The sequence below is a fragment of the Brachyhypopomus gauderio genome, chromosome 2 (assembly GCF_052324685.1).
Source record: "Brachyhypopomus gauderio isolate BG-103 chromosome 2, BGAUD_0.2, whole genome shotgun sequence".
NCBI classification, from domain to species: domain Eukaryota; kingdom Metazoa; phylum Chordata; class Actinopteri; order Gymnotiformes; family Hypopomidae; genus Brachyhypopomus; species Brachyhypopomus gauderio.
The window spans coordinates 12,863,350-12,886,690 of NC_135212.1; the positions used below are offsets into that span (position 1 = coordinate 12,863,350).

Consider the following 23,341-nt stretch of genomic DNA (forward strand, 5'->3'; position numbering starts at 1 on the left):
CCAATCAAAAACCTGCTCTAAGTTTCATTTCATGTGAAACCTAAACTAGGAAGTGAGACTTCTGAGCAGATCATGGACAAAACAAACTGATAATCTCCCTGGTAAGATTACATTCTACAGACGTTGTGTGGTTTGTGCTGAGATTGCTGTCAACAAATGTCTATTACAACAACCACTTAGATTCTGTAACAGTGGCGGGCTAAGAGCTGTGTTTATTAACTGTGGTGTTGACATGGAGGGTACGAGATCATAACTAATCATAACTAACTCAAATAAAGACACAACAAAACAAGAAACCAATAACCATACAGGATAATTCAGACAAAGACAAAGAATATAACAAACACAAGAACTAGGAACGAGAGACAATAAACAGGCATAGAAACACAGGAGCAACCAGGGATTACTACTACAGGGATTAAACACGTGAACAAGAGGGGAGGGACAGACTTAACAAGAAGGTGAGGAAGAACGGAAGACGTGGACAGGACAGACTGAGGAACATATCTAGACGAGGCTAAACAGAAGACACGGACAGGACCGACTGAAGGAGTGGCTCCATACGTGACAGATTCTGACTACTGGGCTAACATAATAACGTTATCAAGGTTTGCCAAAAGCTGTAGATTTTTCTACTGAGGCAGTCTTGCAACATATGAACGTAATTTATCTTGAAGCTTCGTATATCATCAGGAGAGCAGAGCTAACGAAGGTTAGAAGGAAATATAGGAATACCCTGCAACATAGATCTGTAGAGTTTTCACACTATGAATTCCAACATTTTGAGAGGGAGACTAAAAGCCCGTCACCTGGGGTCATGTTAGCAGCTGGGCAACCATCATGTGTGCAGAATTGCTCAGTGCACATGTCGCCATTTAGTTTTGACGTGTGACATCTTGGGTCAGTCCAGCACCAGGTTTTCTTTACAGTGTGGCACCTGTGCTAAATGACAGTTCTTATTTGTCTTATTTATAAGTGTGACACGAAGAAGGTTTTGGGTGTGACTCTTTTATACATGTACACCATTACTGAGTCTGCCACATGGCCAGATGTGAGTGTGATTGAACCATAATGGACCAGATAAAAGCAAATCCTCCTCACACACACAGCATTGTTACTTACAGAAAAATGATCATTTGTCTAGCCGATGTTCGTTAAAACTCTTCAGCCTGGTCTGATTTTTCTTCTCCCCTATCTCCCGCTTTTGAGGGACAAGAGCCAAATTACAAATAGGTTACAAATTACAGAGGTTGTCCTTAAAGTAGAAATGAAATCTAAAATATACATTTTATGAAAATGCAGTTTTGTTTTCAATAGAATGAGAAAGAGAAAATAAATGAACTAATTCATGATCACTGGGCGATGAAGAGGTGGACTCAAGTCCTGAGAGGAGCAAGATTGAATCTGTCCAGGGTCATAGCAGGTAGGCAACCCAAACAGAACAGAAATCAACACCAAGGGACATAACAAATAAGCAAACAAAAAAAAAAACAACACAACAGATAAACAACACAACAAAGAAACAAATGCAGGATTATACAGGCAGAGAAACCAGGGTACGTGCAGTCCTGATCAAGAGAAGACCAAACATTGGGTTTAAATGCATGACTTACGTAACAATGCGGTTGTCGTGTCATTGTGTAACATGCTAGATCCAGATAGAACTGGTGGCTTTGAGCAGGCGTTAAGAGTGCAAGTTGCATAAGTAATCAGGGAAGACAGGTTGGATCTGTAGTGTTGGGGAATATATAATGGGTAAAATCCATGTGGCACTGAGAATGTATTAGTGCCAGTGGGGCTGGTTAATGCAGAGATAATGAGATAACAGAGATAATATAAGAACTGCTAGCACCAGAAAGAAATCCACCTGTTTGGCACTGGGCAGAAATGCAAATTAAGCATGTCTCTTTTTGAGGCCAATTGGTTAAATCTTCTTTGTCTCTAATGACGAATAAATGGTGAAAACCCCCAAGTTGCCTGGTGGGACACAATAAACTGGGTAGTATCTGACCGGGTGAAACTACACACACACCTGCTTGCTCACTGAATCCAAACACAAAGGCACCTCACCAATAAAGTCACAAAGAGCAGGAATTAGCAGACGACTAGAATATGAGTTATGCATTGCTCCATAATGTTGTGCACTGCTCCATGACAGTCCTTGTAATTACTACACACTACAGGGTTGGACACTAAAGCACACTGAGTAATGGACACTTATAGTACTGAGATCTTTGAGTGTGAGTCAATGGCGTCACCTACTGGTCATGATATAAGAGACACCGTGAATAACACTTGGTTAGTGTTCAAAAGCTCCTTCAGTGTAAGTCTTGAATAAGAGTAACGCTGGATCTTTATTCCAGTATTACACTTATGTTTGTTAAAGTGATCATAATAATCTTAGAGAATGTTATGCTGTGATATTTTAACCTTAATTTGTTGACTGCAGCTGACTGTCTAATCTTAGATCTAATAATATATTGAAAATATGACACACCAAGAAAACCTTACTAGTGGCATTAGATTCAGATTACAATTATTTGTAATTATTATCAAGTGTCTCTGTGGACAGGATTAAGCAAAAGTGGTAAAACAAGCACTTTACTTAATTAGGGAAAATACAGAGATGTAGAAGTTTAAAAAGGCGAAGATTTATAACCAGTAGAAGAAAACCATTGGAAAATCCATAAACAAAGTCAAACAAACCAGAAGTATAACAACAGGCAATATGAACAATACAACACTCAAGATCCAAGTGATGTAATTGGTGTAACTGGTGGGGCATCAGTGGGTCAAAACGCATCACATTAACATGTCCTACATACTGTAAGTCCCCCCAAGTCTCCTCAGAGGCCCATGAGCTGCTTCAGGTGGTAATGATTTTGGCAAAGGATGAGGTGCAAAGCCCGTCCACTCATCTGGGCTCAGCCAGGCGTCTGCATCATATAGGAGTGTCCGAGAAACAGGTGAACTGCTCTGCTAGCCGCACTGCATGCAGGCTCTCGATGGGTACAAGGGTGGTTGCTATAACTACAGAAGAGGAGCTTTGCTACACGGCAGGTTGCCATAACTACAGAAGAGGAGCTTTGCTACACGGCAGGTTGCCATAACTACAGAAGAGGAGCTTTGCTAGAAGGCAGGTTGCCATGACTACAGAAGCCTGGGTACAGGCCCTCCCTCGACTGATGACTGATGATCCCTCGACTGATGACTGATGACGATTGATCTACAGCACATTGGTGTTTTGTCCTCTTTGTTCTGAATTAGTGAGGCTACAAGACCAGATCCCACCTTGTCCAATCAGATGTGCATTAATGGATAACTGATGGGCATTGTATCTTTTTCAGCAGATCTACAGGTTCTGTAAATTATAGATAGTATCTATGTTACAAGTATATAACCAAATTGAGTTTTGTAATTAGGAGCTCAAATCAGGTTACTGGTTTGCATGAGCCAGTGAGCTGAGATTATTGAGACTAACATTATTGCTATTCAATTCAGCATATTCCTTGCTTGAAACACATTAATTGGAGCCTTTATAACCTAAAGTCTTTTTAACCTAAAGCAGCAGTGATAAAGCTGTGTGTATTGTCTCAGTCATTTACAGGTGTGACCTCCTCCTCTTATTCTAATATATTTCAGGTTTGTGCACCTGGCCTTTCCCATCAGCATCATCCAGAGGCTGCCAAACACACCCTACAACCACAAACCTGCTACAGTCTAAACCCAACACACCCTACAACCACGAACCTGCTACAGTCTAAACCCAACTCACCCTACGACCACGAACTTGCTACAGTCTAAACCAAACACACCCTACGACCACGAACCTGCTACTGTCTAAGCCCAACATGCCCTACGACCACGAACCTGCTACTGTCTAAACCCAACACACCCTACAACCAAGAACCTGCTACTGTCTAAACCCAACTCACCCTACAACCACGAACCTGCTACAGTCTAAACCCAACACACCCTACAACCACGAACCTGCTACAGTCTAAACCCAACTCACCCTACGACCACGAACTTGCTACAGTCTAAACCAAACACACCCTACAACCACGAACCTGCTACTGTCTAAGCCCAACACACCCTACGACCACGAACCTGCTACTGTCTAAGCCCAACACACCCTACGACCACGAACCTGCTACTGTCTAAACCCAACACACCCTACGACCACGAACCTGCTACTGTCTAAACCCAACACACCCTACAACCAAGAACCTGCTACTGTCTAAATCCAACTCACCCTACGACCATGAACCTGCTACAGTCTAAACCAAACACATCCTACGACCAAGAGTCTGCTACAGTCTAAACCCAACACACTCTACGACCACGAACCTGCTACAGTCTAAACCCAACACACCCTACGACCACGAACCTGCTACTGTCTAAACCCAACACACCCTACAACCAAGAACCTGCTACTGTCTAAACCCAACTCACCCTACGACCACGAACCTGCTACTGTCAAATCCCAACACACCCTACGACCACGAACCTGTTACTGTCTAAGCCCAACACACCCTACGACCACGAACCTGCTACAGTCTAAGCCCAACACACCCTATGGCCATGAACCTGCTACTGTCAAAACCCAACACACCCTACGACCATGAACCTGCAACTGTCAAAACCCAACACACCCTACGACTACGAACCTCCAACTGTCAAAGCCCAACACACCTTACAATCACAAACCTGCTCACCTGGTGTCGCTACATTTAGCCTATTTAGATAAGATTATCAAGAATTGTTGGCATTTTCCTGTTTATTATGACATCCTGTATGATATCTTTTGTTATTTAGGTATTAGTATGTCTTACTTTGTGTGGGCTTGTTTGCATGGATCTGCTGCAAAATAAGTCTCAGCCGGACTTTCCAGCAACATGTCACAACATGTGTTGTAAAAAGCGATAAATAACATTACCGGTACCCTGACTTGACTTTCCCTGAATGGATAAAAGTTGGTTGGCTGGTTGTATTTTGTGATGGCCTTCTACGCCTGCTGAGCTGTACACGACACAGTGGTGGTGACTGTCACACACTTGTTTGCTTTGAATATGTTTATACACAGTGGACAAACTGATTGAAGAGGATATTTACATTATTATGCTTCTGTGCACAACTGGGTTACAAAAAATATATTCTATTAGATTACGGATTACCATTAAAATGTATCTGTATCATAACCCAACAGATTGCTATATTAGGGTATCCATACTTAAAAGGGAGGAGGAGAACAGATAACCATTTAAACTTATTTATTTATTATACTTACCAGAAGATGACCAATAACAGTTATCTTCAAAGCCTATATGGCCAGATAATCTTATTCCAATCCATTCAGATATGTTCCTATAAATCCATTTTCACTAGACAGCTTACAGTAGTTCTGATGTAGCCATGTTTTATATATAAAAATGGCATTTTAACAAGGCAGCTGTCTATTCCACATGTGGGACTTGAGTCTAATGCTCTATAAACTCTATAATTCTGTCAGATTTAGTTTTAGTTTTATTAGATTTACAGGCCTAAAGAGTTGTTTGATTGGATAGTAGGTTGTGGGGTGGGAGCAGAAGGAAATGTTTTATGTCACAAAAATGCTGCACACGGACAAAACGGATAATGAAACAAACAAATATAATATAATAAATAACCAAACAAAATATCACATCCCAAGCCTTAAAGCATCGGCTGTGTTTGGACCTCTTAGGCCTTGTTAAGGATTCTAAACATAGCGCAGAAGGTAAACTTCATGAACTCTTTGGCGTTTTGCTGTGCTCAGCAGCTGTCTGGTCAGTGGTTTTCATGCTCTATCACTCGTGGTGTATGGAAAGGCAGGAACCATAACGACTTTACAGTCAAAATAGATTTTACAGACAAAATAGAATTAGGTCTGATAACACAATTGTGTCCTAGACTACATACAAAGAAAACCTACAAATCTGGTTTTCATAAAAGAAAACAGAGGCAGGATAGAAAGGAGGGAAAGAGAACTCTGGGGTGAGCCCATATCCATTCCTGTGGTTATGCTTCAATACCACCGCGATCATCAGTGCTACAAACTGCACAACACAAAATTAGAAATAACACGATTTATTATTTTTTGTTTGCATAGCCTTCCACACCATTGCAATATTAAATTAATTCGAAAATGAAACTAATATTTGTTATTGGGCTAATAATTAGCCTTGTACTTTACTGTGCCCATAATTTAGTGCTGTCTCCCTGCTCTCAGTACATGGCTGACACCAGAACTAATCATGACCCTTGACCCATACAGTAGCCTACAACTCTAGGTTCAAGGGTCTCCTTGAATCTGGAACATTCATTTTACAGTGAGATTAGCAGGTGGCAACAACGTTAAGGTCTGTGCGTCCTGTGGCCTTGCGAGATCTTGCTCCAGTGGATCCTGTCGAGCAGGTGTGCCGTAAAGAACAGCGTGAGAATCTGGAGGCCCAGCAGGACAACGGCCACCGTGCCTATGAGACCGGAGTGGTACTCCACCCAGCGGTAGAGGGATCCCAGGCAGCCCCCCAGGAACACCACCCTGTGGGCGGAGAGCTCGTCCAGGCGGAGAGCGCCCACCCCGCACTGCGAGTTCCACACGCTGCCGTTCTCCAGCGGGTCCACACAGCAGGACGGGGGCACACCGCACGCCAGCACCCCGGGAGCCGAACAGTTGAAGTAGCTGTTGGAGGGTTGGGGGTATTCAGGCACAAAATGTTGGGCAGCGTTCAGACATGGATTACGTGTTGGGTTTACATTACATGGTTTGCTACTCTGATAAAATCCGATGGACTACATAATGTTATGGAGCTATGACACTATCAACACTAGATGGCGCAAAAGAGGTGAAAACTATAAAGCTGCAAATGTTTTAATTCTGCAAGTGTAGATATCCAACTCGCGAGTGCAAATGTGAAACTCACAAGCACATAAAGAATAACTGCATTTATCATCATATCATGCTTAATATATTACATTTTTTATTGTTGTGTTCCTTCTCAATACGATAGTTGTCCTCACATGCTAAATACATTAACTGCTCCGTGCTCACGTTTTGACAAGGGTGTGGTTTTGGCAGTATGAGAGCGGACTCGTGGCTGTTTCTGTCAGAATGCTATTAATTGTGACTGATCACACCCTATGAAAAGCTTCTCCAAAAGAGGAAGATGGTAGATGAATAGGAATGTAGACACTTCAGTTGGGTTTGAGAAGAAAGAAGCATATGAGGACAATAAAATTCAAAATGTTAAAACCTGCAGGTTTGTATTTTCATCATGTAGATTTGCGCCCTCTAGAGGTGACATTGTCATAGCCCCATAATGTCTGTCAGGTTTTATTAGAGTAGTAACCCAGGGCACTCGGTCACTGCTTCCACAGTGTGTGAAGCTTACATAAACGGTTACACAAGGCTTGGAGTGTCGCCTTCTGGATTAGGAACAGTGCATGACATCATCTCTTTTCTATTTGCTTTGTACTGGTCTACGCTCATCTCGCCTAGCTGAGGGTTTCTGATACTCTTTATTTCATCCACTCCCTCACCTGTTAGTCTCCCAGTCTCGATAGTTATCCGCCCCACAGCACTGAAGTCCCACCTGCATCTCGTCTGTGATGAACCTGAGGTCTACGTCGTCCTGGTAGTGGGCGATGGCCCCCAGCATGGCGGCACGCAGCACGCCTACGATTTGATCCTGCAGACTGTAGGCCAAGATGCCAATCAGCACCTGGGCGGTGAAAACAGCCAGCAGGGCGGTGCCAAAGGCCCGGAGTAGGCAGCTGTTCTCCCGCAGGGCTCCCGCACAGCCCGCCGTGCACAGCAGAGCGAGGGCAAGGCCGAAGGTGGTCAGCAGCAGCATGGGGTCGGTGCCCAGCCCCGCGAGCCTCTCCTGGGTGAGGGACTGCTTCTCCACCAGACCCCAGAGCCCCAGGCCCAGAATACTCAGGCCCAGTGCCCCGACGAGCAGGTTGGGGGTGACCAGGATATATTTCAGAAGGTAGTTGGTGGAGCCACAGGGTTGGAGGTGGCTGGTGGGCCAGCTCGAGAACATCCAGGAGGGTTCTCTGCTTCGTTCCCCGTGGCTGAAGGAACTTGACTCGGTTTTTCCCTCTGAACTGTCATCTGTGTCAATGTATGGAGGAGCAGAGAAGGTGTCCTTCTGGAGGTTCCCATGCTGATGTGAGGAAAATAAAACATTCCTTATTCATAAAGGTTTTGTTCATTTCTATTTTCTGAGACAACTGTCGTCAACGTTAAGAGAAGATGGCTGAAACAAAACCATCAGAACACTATCCAGCTCTAATAGACTGAGAACCATAGACAGAAACTACCTCACCTTCTGTATGAGTGGTCTGCTCTCCTCCCGTGCACTCGACCTCCGGTCCCAGAGGAAAGGAAACCGTCTTGAAAGTGAAAAACGGCCCATCTCATATTGTTGGTAGACTCTTCACCAACGCAGGCGATCGGCGCGAGATTTGACAGCTGACTGCAAAGGCAAGCGATGAGGAGTCAAAAACTCCCCCGACAGACACGACGGCCGAGTGGAGAGTGTTCAGCTGGGAGCAGCTTCATCATGTGAGAGTCACACTGCTGAGATTAGAGAGAGAGAGTGTGTGTGTGTGTGTGGGGGGGGGGGGGCTGCTGCTGGTGGTGGTGGGGGTAACGAGGTCTGAACAAGGTCTGAACGAGGTCCTGCTGTTCTGAGGGGCAACTAACACAATGTTAATGCATACAATATATCCCAAAATAGCATAACATTATGTTTTAAAGAACTCAAATTGCAATATGATGTGAATCTCAGCAAATACAAGTGAACCCCCCCCCCCCCCCCGTATATGATTAACCAGAGTGTATTTACACTCACAAGTACTAAATGTTCAACGACATCAAAAGTAAAATAAAAAACTATGCAATGATGTAAGAAGCAATGACCCCGAGAAGACATTTCAGATTGCTCTAGAAACTTACGGTGTCATGCATTAAGCTAAGAGTGTCGTAGTTAATCCTGTATTTCATCTCACATGGCAAGTGAAATTCCAGACGGCAGTGAACTCTAAAGTCGCATCAGTTAATCTGTCACAGCCCGTGCTGAGCTATGAAAATGAGAGGCACCTGTTGGCAGGACGGCTCCAGTCCACTGGTGCGTTTCACCGAGCTGATCAGCAGCAAGAGGAATGAGCCCTCAATATGACCATATGAAGCAATCTCATGTGATTATACACCCAGAAGCCCTGCACCCTCTAAAGTACACTTAAGTACCCTTAAGAGGGAGCCTGTGACGCTGGGGTCGCGGCGAAGGACGAGACACGGAATCCCTCTTTTGCAACTGACGTCACTATTAATAAACACGTATATTGTGCAATAGCGCACGATAAACATACAGTCTTCCAACACAACGTGCAGACTTAGACAACGACGAGCACAGGACACTGCGATATAACACACGACATAACCCTAACCACGGAGATCCACTGACGCAGACGATGCACGTGGACAACGTATACACACGCCCAAAAGGGAGGGGCCGGGGTCCTCAACGTGACAGAGCCTCTTAAGATTAAAGGGATAAATGGAAACCAATATGTCATCAGTCATTAGAAGAGTAAAACAGTCTGTAAGGCACATGGTAAATTTAAACATTGTCAAACTCTACACAAGGAAACACTACAAAGCTAACCAATAACAAAAAAATATCCACAACCCACAATCAGATTCATAGTCAAAGTCAAATTTATATAGCACAACACATGTTGTCACAAAGCAGCTTTACAAGCGCATGGGTCCAGATCCCCAATTAGCAAGCCAGGGGTGACAGTGGCAAATAAAACCTCCCTAGGTGAGGATTAAGAAGAAACCTTGGGAGGACCAAGACTCAAAATGGACCCCATCCATCCACGGCCTCGGCACATCCACTGGATAGCTAGACCATCTTCTAGGTGCTTTTATGGAATTATCTTTGTAGGAGCATGTAACCAGAATACAAAACACAGGACTAGGGACCTGGAGGTGACCACAGTCATGAGGGTCACTGAGACGTTGCTTTACACCCAAATCATCATCACAACTAGAGTGAACACATGACATGGCTGGATGACAGAATCAACATCTCATACCAGAAGACTCAATGACGGGTCAATGACCAGTTAATATGTAGAATATTAACTGAAGACTTCTTAATAGGTGAGTCCTAACTCTTTAAAACAAAACTCGGATCTTACCTTTTAAAATAAAGCTCAGTTGTAACCTTTAAAATGAAAACCCTAACCTTGAAAAATAAAACATAAACCTAACCACTAAAAATAAATCTCGATCCTAATCTTTTAAAATAATAAACTGAAATAAAGCTCAGTCCTAATCTTTTAAAATAAGCCTCATTCTTTACCTTTTATAATAAAACTCGGTTCTAATCCTTTAAAATAAAGCTCTGTCATGGCTTTTTACTATGGACCCTAGTCCCACTCACTGAAGCTGTTTACAGAAGCACCTGCAGTCTGTCTCTTATCACTGTGATGTGGGTGTGGCTTCAAACCTTCAGATACCATCTCACCCACTCAGGAATACAAGCAGGACTTTGGTGATGTTCATTATGTTTCTAGGGTGTTTAGGTCGTACACACATGCAGAGCATGATTTTATATATTCCAGTCAAATTAACATATAACTACACAGTATCTCTAAATTATTTTCATTTTCTCCTGATGTTTGATGTTTTCCATATGGAGTCAGTTGCAGGGTAGATGGGGTGGTGATTAATTGGGCTTTGGTGAGCGGACCCACCACTTTTCTCCATGTTTTGCTCATATGAATGAGACCCATATGCTGCTTCTGGCAAAGTAGCAAAGTGGTTTGATGATTTGAACACATGACCTTGTGTTCACATCACTCATTCACCAGCTGAAGCACTAAACTGAGAATAAAATATGGAAAAATACTTGCTATATACATTCCTGGAATATCTATTTAACATTCCTTCCTTCCATAACAAAAAATAAAACCATTATCTAGAGCAAGGCTTTGCATATGTCTTTTACCCTCTTTGAATGCACACACACACACACACACACACACACACACACACACACACACACACACACACACACACACACACACACACACACACACAAATACATAGACAGAGAGGAAAAAATAATCAGTGTGACAGTAATTAATTCACCTGCCTCTCCAGAGGCGTTTGAGGTTCCTGCACTGAAGCTCGGTGTCTGGAAAGTCTCTCATCTCGTCATAATTCAGAGCTGCTGGCACTGAGACCAAATCTAATTTTCCTCTCTGTGCTCGTGCTCCTTTTGAAGAGGCATTCACAAGGCTAGGGAGCTTTCTCGTCATCTCTTTCTCTTCATCCCTTTCTTTTCATCACCTTTCCTTTATCCCCTTTTCTTCATCTATTTAAGTGCATCTCATTTCTGAGGCTAATACAGTAAGACTAACTACAGTTAATGCAGTAAAACTACAATAAGTCTTAGTATCACTGCTCCCACACATTAGTAATTGGAGTTATAAAGGTCTAATGTCTTTGTCTTGATGAGGTGGGACTAATGAGAGGCTGCAACATCTCTGTAGTGCCAGCTGTATACTGCAGCTAGAGCTACCTAGGAGGTAACATCTCCATGTAACAGGAGCATTGAGAACTAACACGGAGATCTTCAGGCTGGCTGGACCTTCTGATTAGGAGAACGAAGAAACAGCACCAGCAAACTAAAAACACTAAAAGATATTCCTTCTTGTTGGCATCCGTAGGTCGAGGCACGTCGCCATTATTTCCAAGAGCCCACGTCAGCCTGCTCAACCCCTGGCCAGTGGGGTCCCTCGCTGAGCTGGATGTGGGCAGGACTAGAGCTGAGGGCTCGTGTGTGAGACCACTCGCCAGAAAATTAGACCTGAACTGCAATAACAGACAAGGTACCTTGAGTTTGGATGATTGATGTCCAGAGAAATTTCTAGATTGGATGAATGTTCTGGAATGAGACGTTTAAATGGATAGACAGAAACAATAGTCAAAAAAATATTTCTGAGATCTTCACTGTATGTGGAGAAAAGTACCCAGATATACATTCAATGTCTAGATAGACAGCTGCAGTTTCCAGTTAATGATACAGTACACAGATACAGCACCCAGATCCCAGATATATTAATCTCAGGGACACTATACGTGCTCAAACTGCCTCTTCACACTACGGCCATCAGGGAGACGTTACAAGAGTGTGAAGTCCAGAACAACCAGGTTCACAAACTTTTACCCACAAACCATCAGGTTTGTGAATGATTCCATCATCACACTGGTTGAACCCTGGCTCACACAGACACTACACATGCACCCATTCTACTGCTTTATGTTATTATTCCTACCGTCACACTACTATAATGCACAAGAACTTTCGCTTGCACTTCTGACAGATTCTGCTGTCTACTGTTTGCAATGGTGCACAGACACTTAATTTCCATTTTAGCTCTAGTGTCATAACAGCTGTAGTTTAATCTCTTTTAAAGTGTTTTTTCAAAGTTTGTATCAATGAGAGTAGTCTTTGTCTTGATAGCTTGCATGTTTAGAGGAGGACCAGCAAAGAATTTTATTGCAGTGTAATAACAATAAAACACTTGAATATTGTATCTCAAATAGTGTATTACAGTATTAATTATAAGCATTTAGTTTTTGAAGAGGCGTTGGGGGTAAACAGTAATAATGACATCAGGCCCATAAAAATGTTGCCAGAACCTGTAGAGACTAGATGAGGCAGGATGGACACAAGTGCAGGAGATCTTAAACTTACATTTACAACACACGAGGATTACCACAATTAAGAAAACATCAAACATAGACAAACCAAACAAGACTACTGACAACAACCACATGATACTGACTACAGTTACAGATACCTCAAAGAACAAAGAGACATCTTAAATATACAGCAACAAACAAGACACAGATATACAAATCAAGAGACAACAGGACAAACCACAAGCAAGAACAAACCAGGCAAAGAGACAGAACAGAACCACTGACTGGGAACTTACACAAGAAGACACACACACAAAATAACTAGTAAAACTGGAACTCTGAACATTTATACAAGACACACTCAAACAGGGCTAAGTGTAGCACTACATGCAATGACCAGCAAAATGACAGGTCAAGCACAGGGTGTGAAGGCAGACACAAAATGGTATTTCAAAATAAGAGGAAAGCCAAGAAATAAAATCTAAACCAGAGGGGTTGCCAAGGGAAACATAACAGAGCCCTCTTCATCGCTGACCATACATCTATGTACTGCTTTTAGGTTTACTAATTGATAAGATAAATATTCAGACACGTGTTCAGATATATTTAGCTCATCAATTAGTACACCCTCGTCTTCACAGTCACAATGATTCATGTATTCCTTAAAACTCTACAGAGTTCTGATCCTTTGGGAAATCACCTTCACTCTTAAACCCATATCCTGTGTTTTGTCATTATTTATATCCATACAACATTTATACCAGACACGGCTGAGTGGCTATGACAAGTGAAGTCAAAGGCACTGCGATTTAGTGGGAACATTCCTATAAATTCACTCGAGGCTTCATATCTCAGAGAAGATCTACATCCTCACTGTCATCTTCTGTCTCGTTAGACTTGAATGAGATTACAACTGTCTGCAAGTTTTATATCTTGACATTAAGGTCATTCTTCACACTGTACTGATGAGATGTGTTCCCTGGTCTTGTTCATTTACACTTACATTTACATTTACAGCATTTAGCAGATGCTCTTATACAGAGCGACTTACAAAGTGCTTTGCATTTGATCACAGAATTCATCCTAGGTAATAGTACAAATAGGCCAGAATTCAAGATACCATTGAGTCAGACTACTACTAAACTACAGGAGTCAATGTCATTACCTAGTGTTTTGCAAGTTAGACATTTTCCAAGAAGCACAAATAACCATAGACAGACATACAATTTAAGAACAACAGCAAGTGGTATCAGCTGAGTTTGTGCTCTGGTAAGAACTCAACAAACAGGTGGGTCTTCAGTCTACACTTGAAGATAGCAATAGACTCTGCAGTCCTAGCAGCTAATGGAAGATCATTCCACCATTTTGGAGCCAGGACGGAGAATAGTCTGGAGCTTTGTCTTCCATGAGACTTTAAGCATGGAGTTTCGAGTCAAGGTTCTTGAGGTTCTGAGTGTTCGCTGTACGGATCGCCTTTTGACCATGGACATCATGTAAGGAGGGACCAGGCCATTTTTTGCTTTGTAAGCAAACATCAAAGTTTTATATCTGATGCGTGCCACTATTGGAAGCCAGTGAAGAGAAAGAGAACTTGGGGAGATTGAAGACCAGTCATGCTGCAGCATTCTGAATTAGTTGTAGAGGTCTGATGACCCATAGAGGAAGACCTGCAAGTAGGGAATTGCAGTAGTCCAGCTTAAAGATTACTAGCGACTGCACAAGCACTTGAGTAGCTTCCTGTGAAAGGAAGGGTCGTATTCTTCGTATGTTGCAGAGGAGAAATCTGCAGGATCTGGTCAGTTTTGAAACATGCGTTGAGAAGGACTTTACTTGTTGTCCAACGTTATACCCAGGCTTCGTGCAATTTCTGATGATGTTAACAAGGTGTTCTCAAAGGAAACTGTGAGGTCATTGTGTGGGTTTGGGGTTCCTGGAATGTATAGAAGCTCAGTTTTGCTAGGGTTGAGCTTCAAGTGGTAAGCAGTCATCCATGAAGCAATATCTGCCAAGCATGCCGAGATACGCCATTGAAACCTGGGTGTCAGAATGAGGGAAGGAAAGAATTAGCTGGTTGTCATCAGCATAGCAATGGTAGGACAAACCATGAGACACAATAGTGTTACCAAGGGAATGAGTATATAAAGAGAAGAGAAGAGGGCCTAGGACTGAGCCTTGGGGGACTCCAGAGGAAAGTTTACATGGATTGGATGTAGATCCTCTCCACGTTACCTGATAGGAACGGTCTTCAAGATATGACTGGAACCATTTCCAAGCAGAGCCAGTCACACCGAGGCTAGAAAGAACAGATTCCTCTTTCCAGTATTGCTGAGTCGTGGTTCATCACACGATATGCCCCTCAGTACTCTTCCTCACTCCTATATGTGTCATGCTCCCTGACTCAGGTTATATTCCCCATTAGCCTGATCACACCACCTGGTTCTACCAATCACAGCCTGATCACACCACCTGGTTCTGCCAATCACAACCAGATCCTTTGATCCAACCCTGATTATTGAATGTTTCCACCTGTCACCTTTTTGTACCTGCCAATTTAACTTGTTTCCACTTTCTGATTGTGCAGTGTTGCCATGTCATCCATGTGTGCTGAATGTTTTATGCGCTTGTCTCTGTAGTTACTGACCTGAGATCAGGTCATGGCCTCTGCCTGATCTCTGTTCTGTATACTTTGGGCTGATATCTCCGTTACTCCTGTAGTTGTTCCATTTGTACTGGTTTGATGTTCTCTGGATTCTGATTTTGAATTTACTATTGCTCTGGATTATCCCTCTAGGAATAAATCTGGTTTGCTTGCTTTTATCTGTGAGTGTCTGCATTCAGTCTGTTGCGTTATCATGGTTTATCATGCTGCATGTCCATCAGAATTCTTCCTCCCTCCCATATCACTGAGTCATGTTGCCAAATCTTCTATGTTTTCCATTACTGCTTTCAAAACCAATAACAAGAGCACCTCCATGAAACATGCTCGAATTTGCTACACTAGAATCTAGAGGAGGTCAGTCAGCTGCAGCCACGTGTAAACCTGTCCCTACTCCTCCTGCTGCCTTTCAACCATTATTAACAACAGTAACAAGGGCCAAGAACTTTTAGGAAATGGTGATGTAATCAGAATTACAGGAAAGACTTTTACAGTGAATTTTTTATTGTTACACTTTTAAAAACTTTATCATGTTTTAAATGCTGGCTGACATCCGTTTTAAACCAGATTGTAAAGCGTGTAAGTAAATTTTTGTCCTGGAACATTTGCCTGCCACTAAGCCGCAAAGTCACTGAAGATTAGTAGTTTTACTGATGCCTGAAATAAATTATTATAATATAATACCGTATTGTTAATAGGAAAACATGGAATTTCTTTAATCCAAAAAAAACAACAGCTAGTAAACTGGGACTGTTGTTTCCTGTGTTTAAGCGCTCAAGCACAATCGTCTTCCACAAATCTTTTCTACAGCTCATCTCCTGTGGGATTAAAAGCATCCAGAAAGGGTCCTGCACACATTTACATTACGTAATTCAAGCCCCAAAAGTCCACATCTGTAGGAGGCCAAAGGAACCTGTTTCAGAGCAAAACACTGGTTTCTATTTCAGCACCACTTTATAAATCATTAATTGTTTCTTGTGCCAACAAAATTGGATCTTCAGAATAAGAGGTGCCAATACTCAATACTCAATACTAGAAGTCAATACTTCTAAACTGCACCATTAACACACTCAAAGACCATATAATGTGCCAACCCCCCCACCCCCACATACATATACCCCCCCCCCCAACACACACACACATACACACACCTCTATAACAACCATTCTGTCCCCTCTTCATGAACTGCCCTTTATGACGTCCAGGCTCAGTCTGTCTAACACATGCTTATTAATCCAGGCCAGACATAAATGCAACCGCTTATTGCTTCTCTACAGCCTGAATAAAAACCCCGATAATATTTTTTCTGATGCGGCTGCAGAGTATGTGAGGAGCTTTGGTTTGGTGATAGGTCTTGGTTTGGTGATAGGTCTTGGTTTGGTGATAGGTCTTGGTTGCCTTGGTAATGAAGTGTGGTGATAGCTTCTTTCAGGCCTTGTTGAAAGGGCCCAGATGTTCAGCAGACCATTACAGTGGGAGGCAGGAATGCCACGCTGGAGCAAAGCTGTTTCTTCCAAAGCCTCTGCCCTGGAGAGACGCCGGGCTTCAGTGATTCTTGGGTGGGTTAATCAGCCAGGCCCCTCCTCCAGTCAGCGGAGAGGTGTTATTGGGTGGTTTAGTCAGCCAGGCCCCTCCTCCAGTCAGCGGAGAGGTGTTATTGGGTGGTTTACTCAGCCAGGCCCCTCCTCCAGTCAGCGTAGAGGTGTTATAGGGTGGGTTAGTCTACCAGGCCCCGCCCACAGTCAGCGGAGAGGTGTTATTGGGTTAGTTAGTCAGCCAGGCCCCTCCTCCAGTCAGGGGTGAGGTGTTATTGGGTGGTTTAGTCAACCAGGCCCTGCCCACAGTCAGCGGAGTGGTGTTATTGGGTGGATTTGTCAACCAGGCTCCGCCCACAGTCAACATGGAGAAGTTGTTGGTGGGTTACTACACTACTGCTGACAAGATTGATGAGGCCTGGTGTGGAACCATTAAACTGGCCAAACATCAATACATATGTTGTTCATTCAAAAGTTTTAAGTTTGGACAACTTTGAAAACATGAGTGATTAATGGTTGCATAATTTAAATGTTGTTTAAATGTTGTTTAAATATGTTATAAACAAGATTATTTGTGACTATAAATTACATTCAAACAAGATAGCCTCAGAAAGTATATATCTTTGATTGATTATAGATTACTGATAATCTGAAACAATACAGTACAGAGTCTACACAGTACGCACAATTTTGCATTAGTATCTTAAACCCCTGTTCACTGTTTTTTCTCTCATTTTCTTTCTCTATATCCCTGTTTCTCTCTGTCTGTTTCTCTTCTTCTATCCTTCTCTTTCTCTCCTTGTCCTTCTCGCTCTCTCTCTCTCTCTCTCTCTCACTCTCTTCTTCTGGAGGCGGGAGTAGCTTGAGGGATGGCTTTGGCTTCTCTCATTTTGGATACTGATATAAGGCAGTGGGCTTAACATGTTTCCTCATTGTAACCATACAACAGGATCAGGCTGGGATTTCAGTCACCAGAGGAATAGAAACCCATCAGACCCATCAGATCCCAGGTATTTGACTTCAACCTGTTGACTGTCTGATTGTAGTGCTACCAGGGATGACTTTATGATGAATCTGACGTAGCAGGTCTGTTGAGTGTCCAATGCATGTGCTGACAGCAAACTGACATCCTTGAATTCTGCAGAGAAAAGCCATGATGCTAGTGCATTGCACAGAAATGAGCTCCACGTATCTGATTACAAGAAAAAACACAACATTTCTGAATCTGACCACCCCTCTTGCATCAGACTCCCCTTACAGTGTTTGGTCCCCCCTTTTCACTCTGGGCTATTGAGATTGACAGCCATAGAGTGTGTGCTGACTGCATGTGTGAAGTCTTAAATGACATCATTGTTGTTTTGCTAGGCGTGATGAGGATGATGAAAGCTCTGGATCTGCTGTTGCTGCTCTCACTATGTGCTGCTCAGAGAAGGTGGAGCCAGGAGACACTCGAACATAGAGGTAACAGTTCCACTCTGGGCTTGGACGGTGTGTGTTCTCCTGTGTTCTTCAGTGTTCTTCAGTGCAATTCTGAGAATCTAATATGTTGCATAAGGAGTGTTTTAGAGATCGATGTCTGGACAAGGTCTAAAATAGCACTCTTCTGTCAGCGTATATGAGAAGAACTTTACATTTTGGAATAAGAGTGCCATGTTGGTGATAAGTCAAAAAACATTTCACAATATATACAAACTGCAGGAGATGAAATGCTACTGGCTCTGTTAGTGGGCATGGAACCCCATCTTGAGTTCCAGTGTGATTAATGATGTCTTGTAAGTGAAAATAGTAAAATGGTTGGTTAAAACAGCCAGCAGCTAAGCTCAAATGTTCATCTACTTGCTCTTTATAGACAAAGCAAACAGCAAGATCTGCTCCAACCTGACCCAGGTGCTGGACAACTGGAAATACGCTATAATGTACCAGGTGAAGGATCTGCTGGTGAACAATCATGCCTCTGTCTTGCCGGAATATGTCCGGTACGTGACCCTAACATTAACGCCAGCCCTGTTTGAGTAACATGGTGTGTGTTTCTTAGCAGTTTAATCAAGGACAGTAATGCAGTGATGGTAATGCAATGAGTCAACTGTTGTACACTGTTTTTTTTTTCAGTAAAATTAGACCTGTTATTTTCTCATGGATACAATGAAGTTATGTTGATGGGCTGCTTTAGTATGGCCAGCAGAACTTGTCCTGTGGTTTCTTGCATTTAAATTTGTCATCTATGCAGAACAAATGTGGTGTGTGTGTGTGTGTGTGTGTGTGTGTGTGTGTGTGGTGCATGATGTATGAACCATATAAGAGTAGCTTCATGTTGTGTGTCATGTGGTTATGTATGATTCAGTCTTATGAAACTAATGTTGCCATCCCAATGAGAAAGAAAACAGTAATAACTTTCTTAGCTTGGTACCCATACAGACATGGTACCCATAACTGTATAAGTTTTTACATCTTGGATTTCACTTTGTCCATTTCTATGATGTGTGCAGGATTCAGCCCCTGTCTGATGCAGTGGATGATCTCTACAAGCAGTTCAACACGTTGAAGGAGAACCTTGCAAAACTCACAGAGAACTTTGACAAGGTAGAAACCTTTGTGGATGAGATCCAGGCCGGGAAGGTTCCCAGGTCCTCACTGTGGATGGCTCCACGGCATTCTGGCATGAGGTCCCCAATCCAGACACCTGGAAGGGCTTCCACAAGAGATCCTAGTGCAGGGGAGTGGATCTGGAGGGCGAGGGCCAGGAGGGGTCCTGCCACGTAGTCGCCCCAGTGTTATAATGAGAGTGGGAACCCAGTGAGAACACAAATAAATATGGAGATACTTCACTCAAAAATGCTAATGCTGAAAAATAATCACTAGGAGCAGGTCAGTACTCTAATCTCTGGTCAGTACTATACTCTTTAGTCAGTATAATACTCATTGGTCAGTAGAGTACTCACTGGCCAGTATAGTACTGACTTGTTAGTATAGGTCTCACTGGTCGGTATAGTACTCACTTGTTAGTATAGTTCTCACTGGTCAGTATAGTGGTCACTGGTCAGTATAGTACTCACTTATTAGTATAGTTCTCACTGGTCGGTATAGTACTCACCAAGGCCGGAGTGGGCTCCTTTTTCAGCCCGGGAGTTTCATGCCCAACTCTGGCCCAAAATTATTTTTCCCTTCCAATCGGCCCAAACTAGAGACTGACATGAGCCGGCCCATCGGGAATCCTCCCGAATCTCCTGATTAGCCACTCCGGCTCTCTTACTCATTGGTCAGTAGAGTACTCACTGGCCAGTATAGTGGTCACTGGTCAGTATAGTACTCACTGGTTAGTATAGTGCTCACTGATGAGTACCCTATTCACCCTTCAGTATAATACTCACTAGTCAGTACTGTGCTAATGTCAGACACTAGCTTTACCAGTTTTGTGTGATGCATTTATTTTAATGTTTAAAATTCTGGGAGGACACAGTAAAGCTTTACTTACTTTTATCTTCTGTGGAAATATTATTCCTAATCAGCAGGGCTGACAATACTTGCTTATAATATATTATTTCTTAGCAATGGCAATGCTTAGATTTACTATGGGATTTAGATGTAAATGCATCAGTTGTCATATCAGATATCAGATATCAGACAGCCCTAAGAGTCCTTATAAGCTGTTATTTGTACAGTACGATATAAGTTGCAGTGCAGTATAATGGGTTTATATATATATACATAAGTGAGTTTTGTATTAAAATAGGTTAATATTTTATATTTTAACTGGCACTCTCTAATTGCTTCTGTTCTGGGGAGCATAGTGCCATATTCAGTCACACAAATGCAGTTTTTGAAGAAGGAATCAGTGGGAATTTCTGTGAATGTGGAACATTAGTGAATGGTTTGTTTGGGGAAATCCCCAATTACGATATCTACTAACTACAAAAATAATATTTATATATTGTCAATGCAGGTCAATTCATTTCCTTGATTTTCAAAGCTATAAATTACACTTCAAGGGAACAAATGAATTATAGTAGTGCAGGTTTATTTCAAGAAATCATTAAATGTTCTATTCATAGCGACACTTATTCCCTGACTGGGATGAATTCTGTCTACAAAAATCATCCCAAGTATTTTTGTATGTACATATGAATGAGCACATATCTCTTTTGAACAAAAATAAACTGATCTTTATGCCATTTTAATTCAGGTTACCACGTTACGGTTAATGACTGTAAGAGATATACAAGAGTAAAATTAAGTGGCATTTTCAGATACGTTTGTGTCTACAGTATTTGTAACTTGACATCACATCACATGTCCACAACAGGCAAGTATAAATCCCACACATACACCAAAGTGACTACTTGGACTAATATAATAAAGCACAAACTAGTTATTAGCTGGACTTCCCAAGCACAACTGGTTCCCATCTTGAGTCTTGGTCATCCTAAAGTTTCTTCCTTAATTCTTCCCAGGGAGTTTTTCCTTCACAATATCACCTTGATTTTGACCTATACATTTGTACAGCTACTTTGTGACAACATTTGTTGTAAAAATCATTATATAAATACAATTTACTTTATCTACAAATCTGCAACATAAATTAATATTTTATTCACCATGTCCAGCATTGTGTAGGTGTGATCGTCGTTCCTACTCTCTGACCACTGAAAACTGGAGTTTTCTTTTTGGTGTTTAATTGGACTTTCTATGCTTTGCCGATAGGTGGGGTAAGAGATGACCTGTTAAACCTGTTAAATACGTTGACATGTATGTGCCCCAGTGACATGACAAATTAAGGCTGGTCCACTCAAAGCAAGTAGGCCCCGGGCGCCGGGCTAGGGCTGCCCACCGCTCTGGGCACGTGTGATCCACAGCCCCCTAGTAATCACTAGTGTGTGTGTGTGTTCTGACTGCACAGATGGGTTAAAAGCGGAGGACAAATTTCGATTGGGGTGTAAAAATCACAATTGACAAAATATGGCACATTTCACATTTTTTTTTCATTTCACCAGTTCAGTCCAGACAGGGACATAAACTCAAACGCTTGGCAGCACAATGTAAAACTATTCCTCAATGTATTCTTGGTATCCACCAAGTGGATTCTTATCCACATATTTTTTTATATACACGCAACCGATGGTGGCTTTTAATCTTTCTTCTCTCACGAAGTCCAGAGCTGCCTGTGGGAGGAAAGACATGGCTTAATTACACACATTACACATTTCTCCAGACCCCACTGGACAGATGAGGAATAGTTAACCCTTTTCTATCACCTTTGCCAGGTGTGCTGCCACACCTTTACCTCTGAAGGACTCTGGTACTACCGTTGACAGCAAGTGCACGTGGCAGTCATCCTTGAAGGTGTATTTTAGTACCGCCATGTCCACAGTACCTGCGGAGGGAGTAATGCGGGAAAACAGCGATTTTCAAATAGATTTATTTTCCGTGAGGCATGTATATAATACTTATGTCAATTTAAGACGAAATACTTCGTCTGACCTTCGTGTTCAAGTCTCACGGTGAAACACTGCTGCTGTCTGTCATGAATCACGCGACACGGTTCGTTGCTCAAAACAGAGAAAAGACACTTCGGGTTTTTAAATCTCGCCAGCGTTTGAACGCCTCTACAGAAACTGTTTCGTGATAGTAAAATATTCAGTGCTGCCATATTTATCCGTAATGCATTAGGTCGTGAATGTTATACAGCGCAAGGCTGGGATCTTCTTCTTTCTCCGTCTTCGGTAAGCACTTACACACGGAAGTAAATGAAGCAAACGAACACCAGGGGGCGGTATAATTACACAAAACAGGGCGCTACATGTTTTAAAAGGTCGATTTCACACAGCGCTACAACACCGAGTCGCAAATATGTACGACTTAAACATTTTAAATCTGCGGCATCACGAATTCGCGTATTTCACCATTGGATCACCAAAATTAAAAATGGCAGTCCAGCAGGTGTAATCCGCAGGTAGATGAATGTGATGTAATCCGCAGGTAGATGAATGTGATGTAATCCGCAGGTAGATGAACGCGCTTCCGTGAATTAAGCCAATCAGAACGCCAATTTTTCTCGCTTTTAGGAAAACAAATACAGTGTATCTTCTTCACTGTGTACAGATTGATTTTACTCCGTATTTTACTGTGTACAGTACTATACTGTGTTTTATTTATTACCTGAACATTTTATTTATTTGTAATGTATGTACAGTACATAGCCTACCTGAGAGCGACAGAGAGAGAGACTGAGCCGAATGTCTATCGTACTATACCCTATCTCATGTAAAGAAAACAGCATAGCGTTCAGTAAAATTGCGCTCACTAGACGCCACCAGAGGGCGCGCACGTACACGTCCTCACAGCCACGCACGCCCACTCCCACACAGCGCATACCCTCTCATTCCCGGTCACTCCCCTTATCTCAAT

At 42.5% G+C, this 23,341-nt stretch overlaps 2 protein-coding genes and 2 long non-coding RNA genes across 5 annotated transcripts; 2 read left to right on the forward strand and 2 right to left on the reverse strand.

Moving 5' to 3' along the window:
• Positions 1-39: 39 nt before the first annotated feature.
• On the forward strand, positions 40-4,998 carry LOC143488543 (uncharacterized). Its single transcript, XR_013124433.1, has 3 exons — positions 40-101; positions 1,318-1,423; positions 3,643-4,998. It is a non-coding gene; the product is annotated as an uncharacterized LOC143488543 (long non-coding RNA).
• Positions 4,999-6,041: 1,043 nt separating this feature from the next.
• tspan10 (tetraspanin 10) lies at positions 6,042-9,279 on the reverse strand. Of its 2 annotated transcripts, XM_076997411.1 has the most exons (4): positions 8,984-9,279; positions 8,352-8,501; positions 7,561-8,189; positions 6,044-6,703 (listed from the first exon to the last, which is right to left on the reverse strand). In XM_076997411.1, exons 2-4 carry the CDS (start codon positions 8,439-8,441, stop codon positions 6,376-6,378), a joined length of 1,047 nt encoding a protein of 348 aa, XP_076853526.1. In that variant the 5' UTR covers positions 8,442-8,501; positions 8,984-9,279; the 3' UTR covers positions 6,044-6,375. The 2 variants fall into 2 exon arrangements, with proteins under 2 accessions (XP_076853527.1, XP_076853526.1); XM_076997412.1 differs by lacking the exon at positions 8,984-9,279 and having other exon boundaries at positions 6,042-6,703; positions 7,614-8,189; positions 8,352-8,594.
• An 8,545-nt stretch (positions 9,280-17,824) lies between these two features.
• Positions 17,825-20,416, forward strand: LOC143488548 (uncharacterized). Its single transcript, XM_076987328.1, has 4 exons — positions 17,825-17,949; positions 18,305-18,400; positions 18,789-18,915; positions 19,426-20,416. The coding sequence occupies exons 2-4, from the start codon at positions 18,310-18,312 to the stop codon at positions 19,697-19,699; spliced, it is 492 nt and encodes a 163-aa protein (XP_076843443.1). The 5' UTR covers positions 17,825-17,949; positions 18,305-18,309; the 3' UTR covers positions 19,700-20,416.
• A 678-nt stretch (positions 20,417-21,094) lies between these two features.
• On the reverse strand, positions 21,095-22,462 carry LOC143488559 (uncharacterized). The gene is made up of 3 exons (XR_013124437.1): positions 22,415-22,462; positions 22,218-22,307; positions 21,095-22,095 (listed from the first exon to the last, which is right to left on the reverse strand). It is a non-coding gene; the product is annotated as an uncharacterized LOC143488559 (long non-coding RNA).
• Positions 22,463-23,341: the final 879 nt, after the last annotated feature.

Coding starts and splice junctions, on each gene's coding strand:
- LOC143488548 (XM_076987328.1), top strand. CDS start 18,310: ATGAGGATGATGAAAGCTCTGGATCTGCTGTTGCTGCTCTCACTATGT. Junction 18,401..18,788: donor GGAGACACTCGAACATAGAG/GTAACAGTTCCA, acceptor TGCTCTTTATAG/ACAAAGCAAACAGCAAGATC. Junction 18,916..19,425: donor GTCTTGCCGGAATATGTCCG/GTACGTGACCCT, acceptor TGATGTGTGCAG/GATTCAGCCCCTGTCTGATG.
- tspan10 (XM_076997411.1), bottom strand. CDS start 8,441: ATGGGCCGTTTTTCACTTTCAAGACGGTTTCCTTTCCTCTGGGACCGG. Junction 8,190..8,351: donor GCAGACCACTCATACAGAAG/GTGAGGTAGTTT, acceptor TCCTCACATCAG/CATGGGAACCTCCAGAAGGA. Junction 6,704..7,560: donor CGAGACTGGGAGACTAACAG/GTGAGGGAGTGG, acceptor ACCCTCCAACAG/CTACTTCAACTGTTCGGCTC.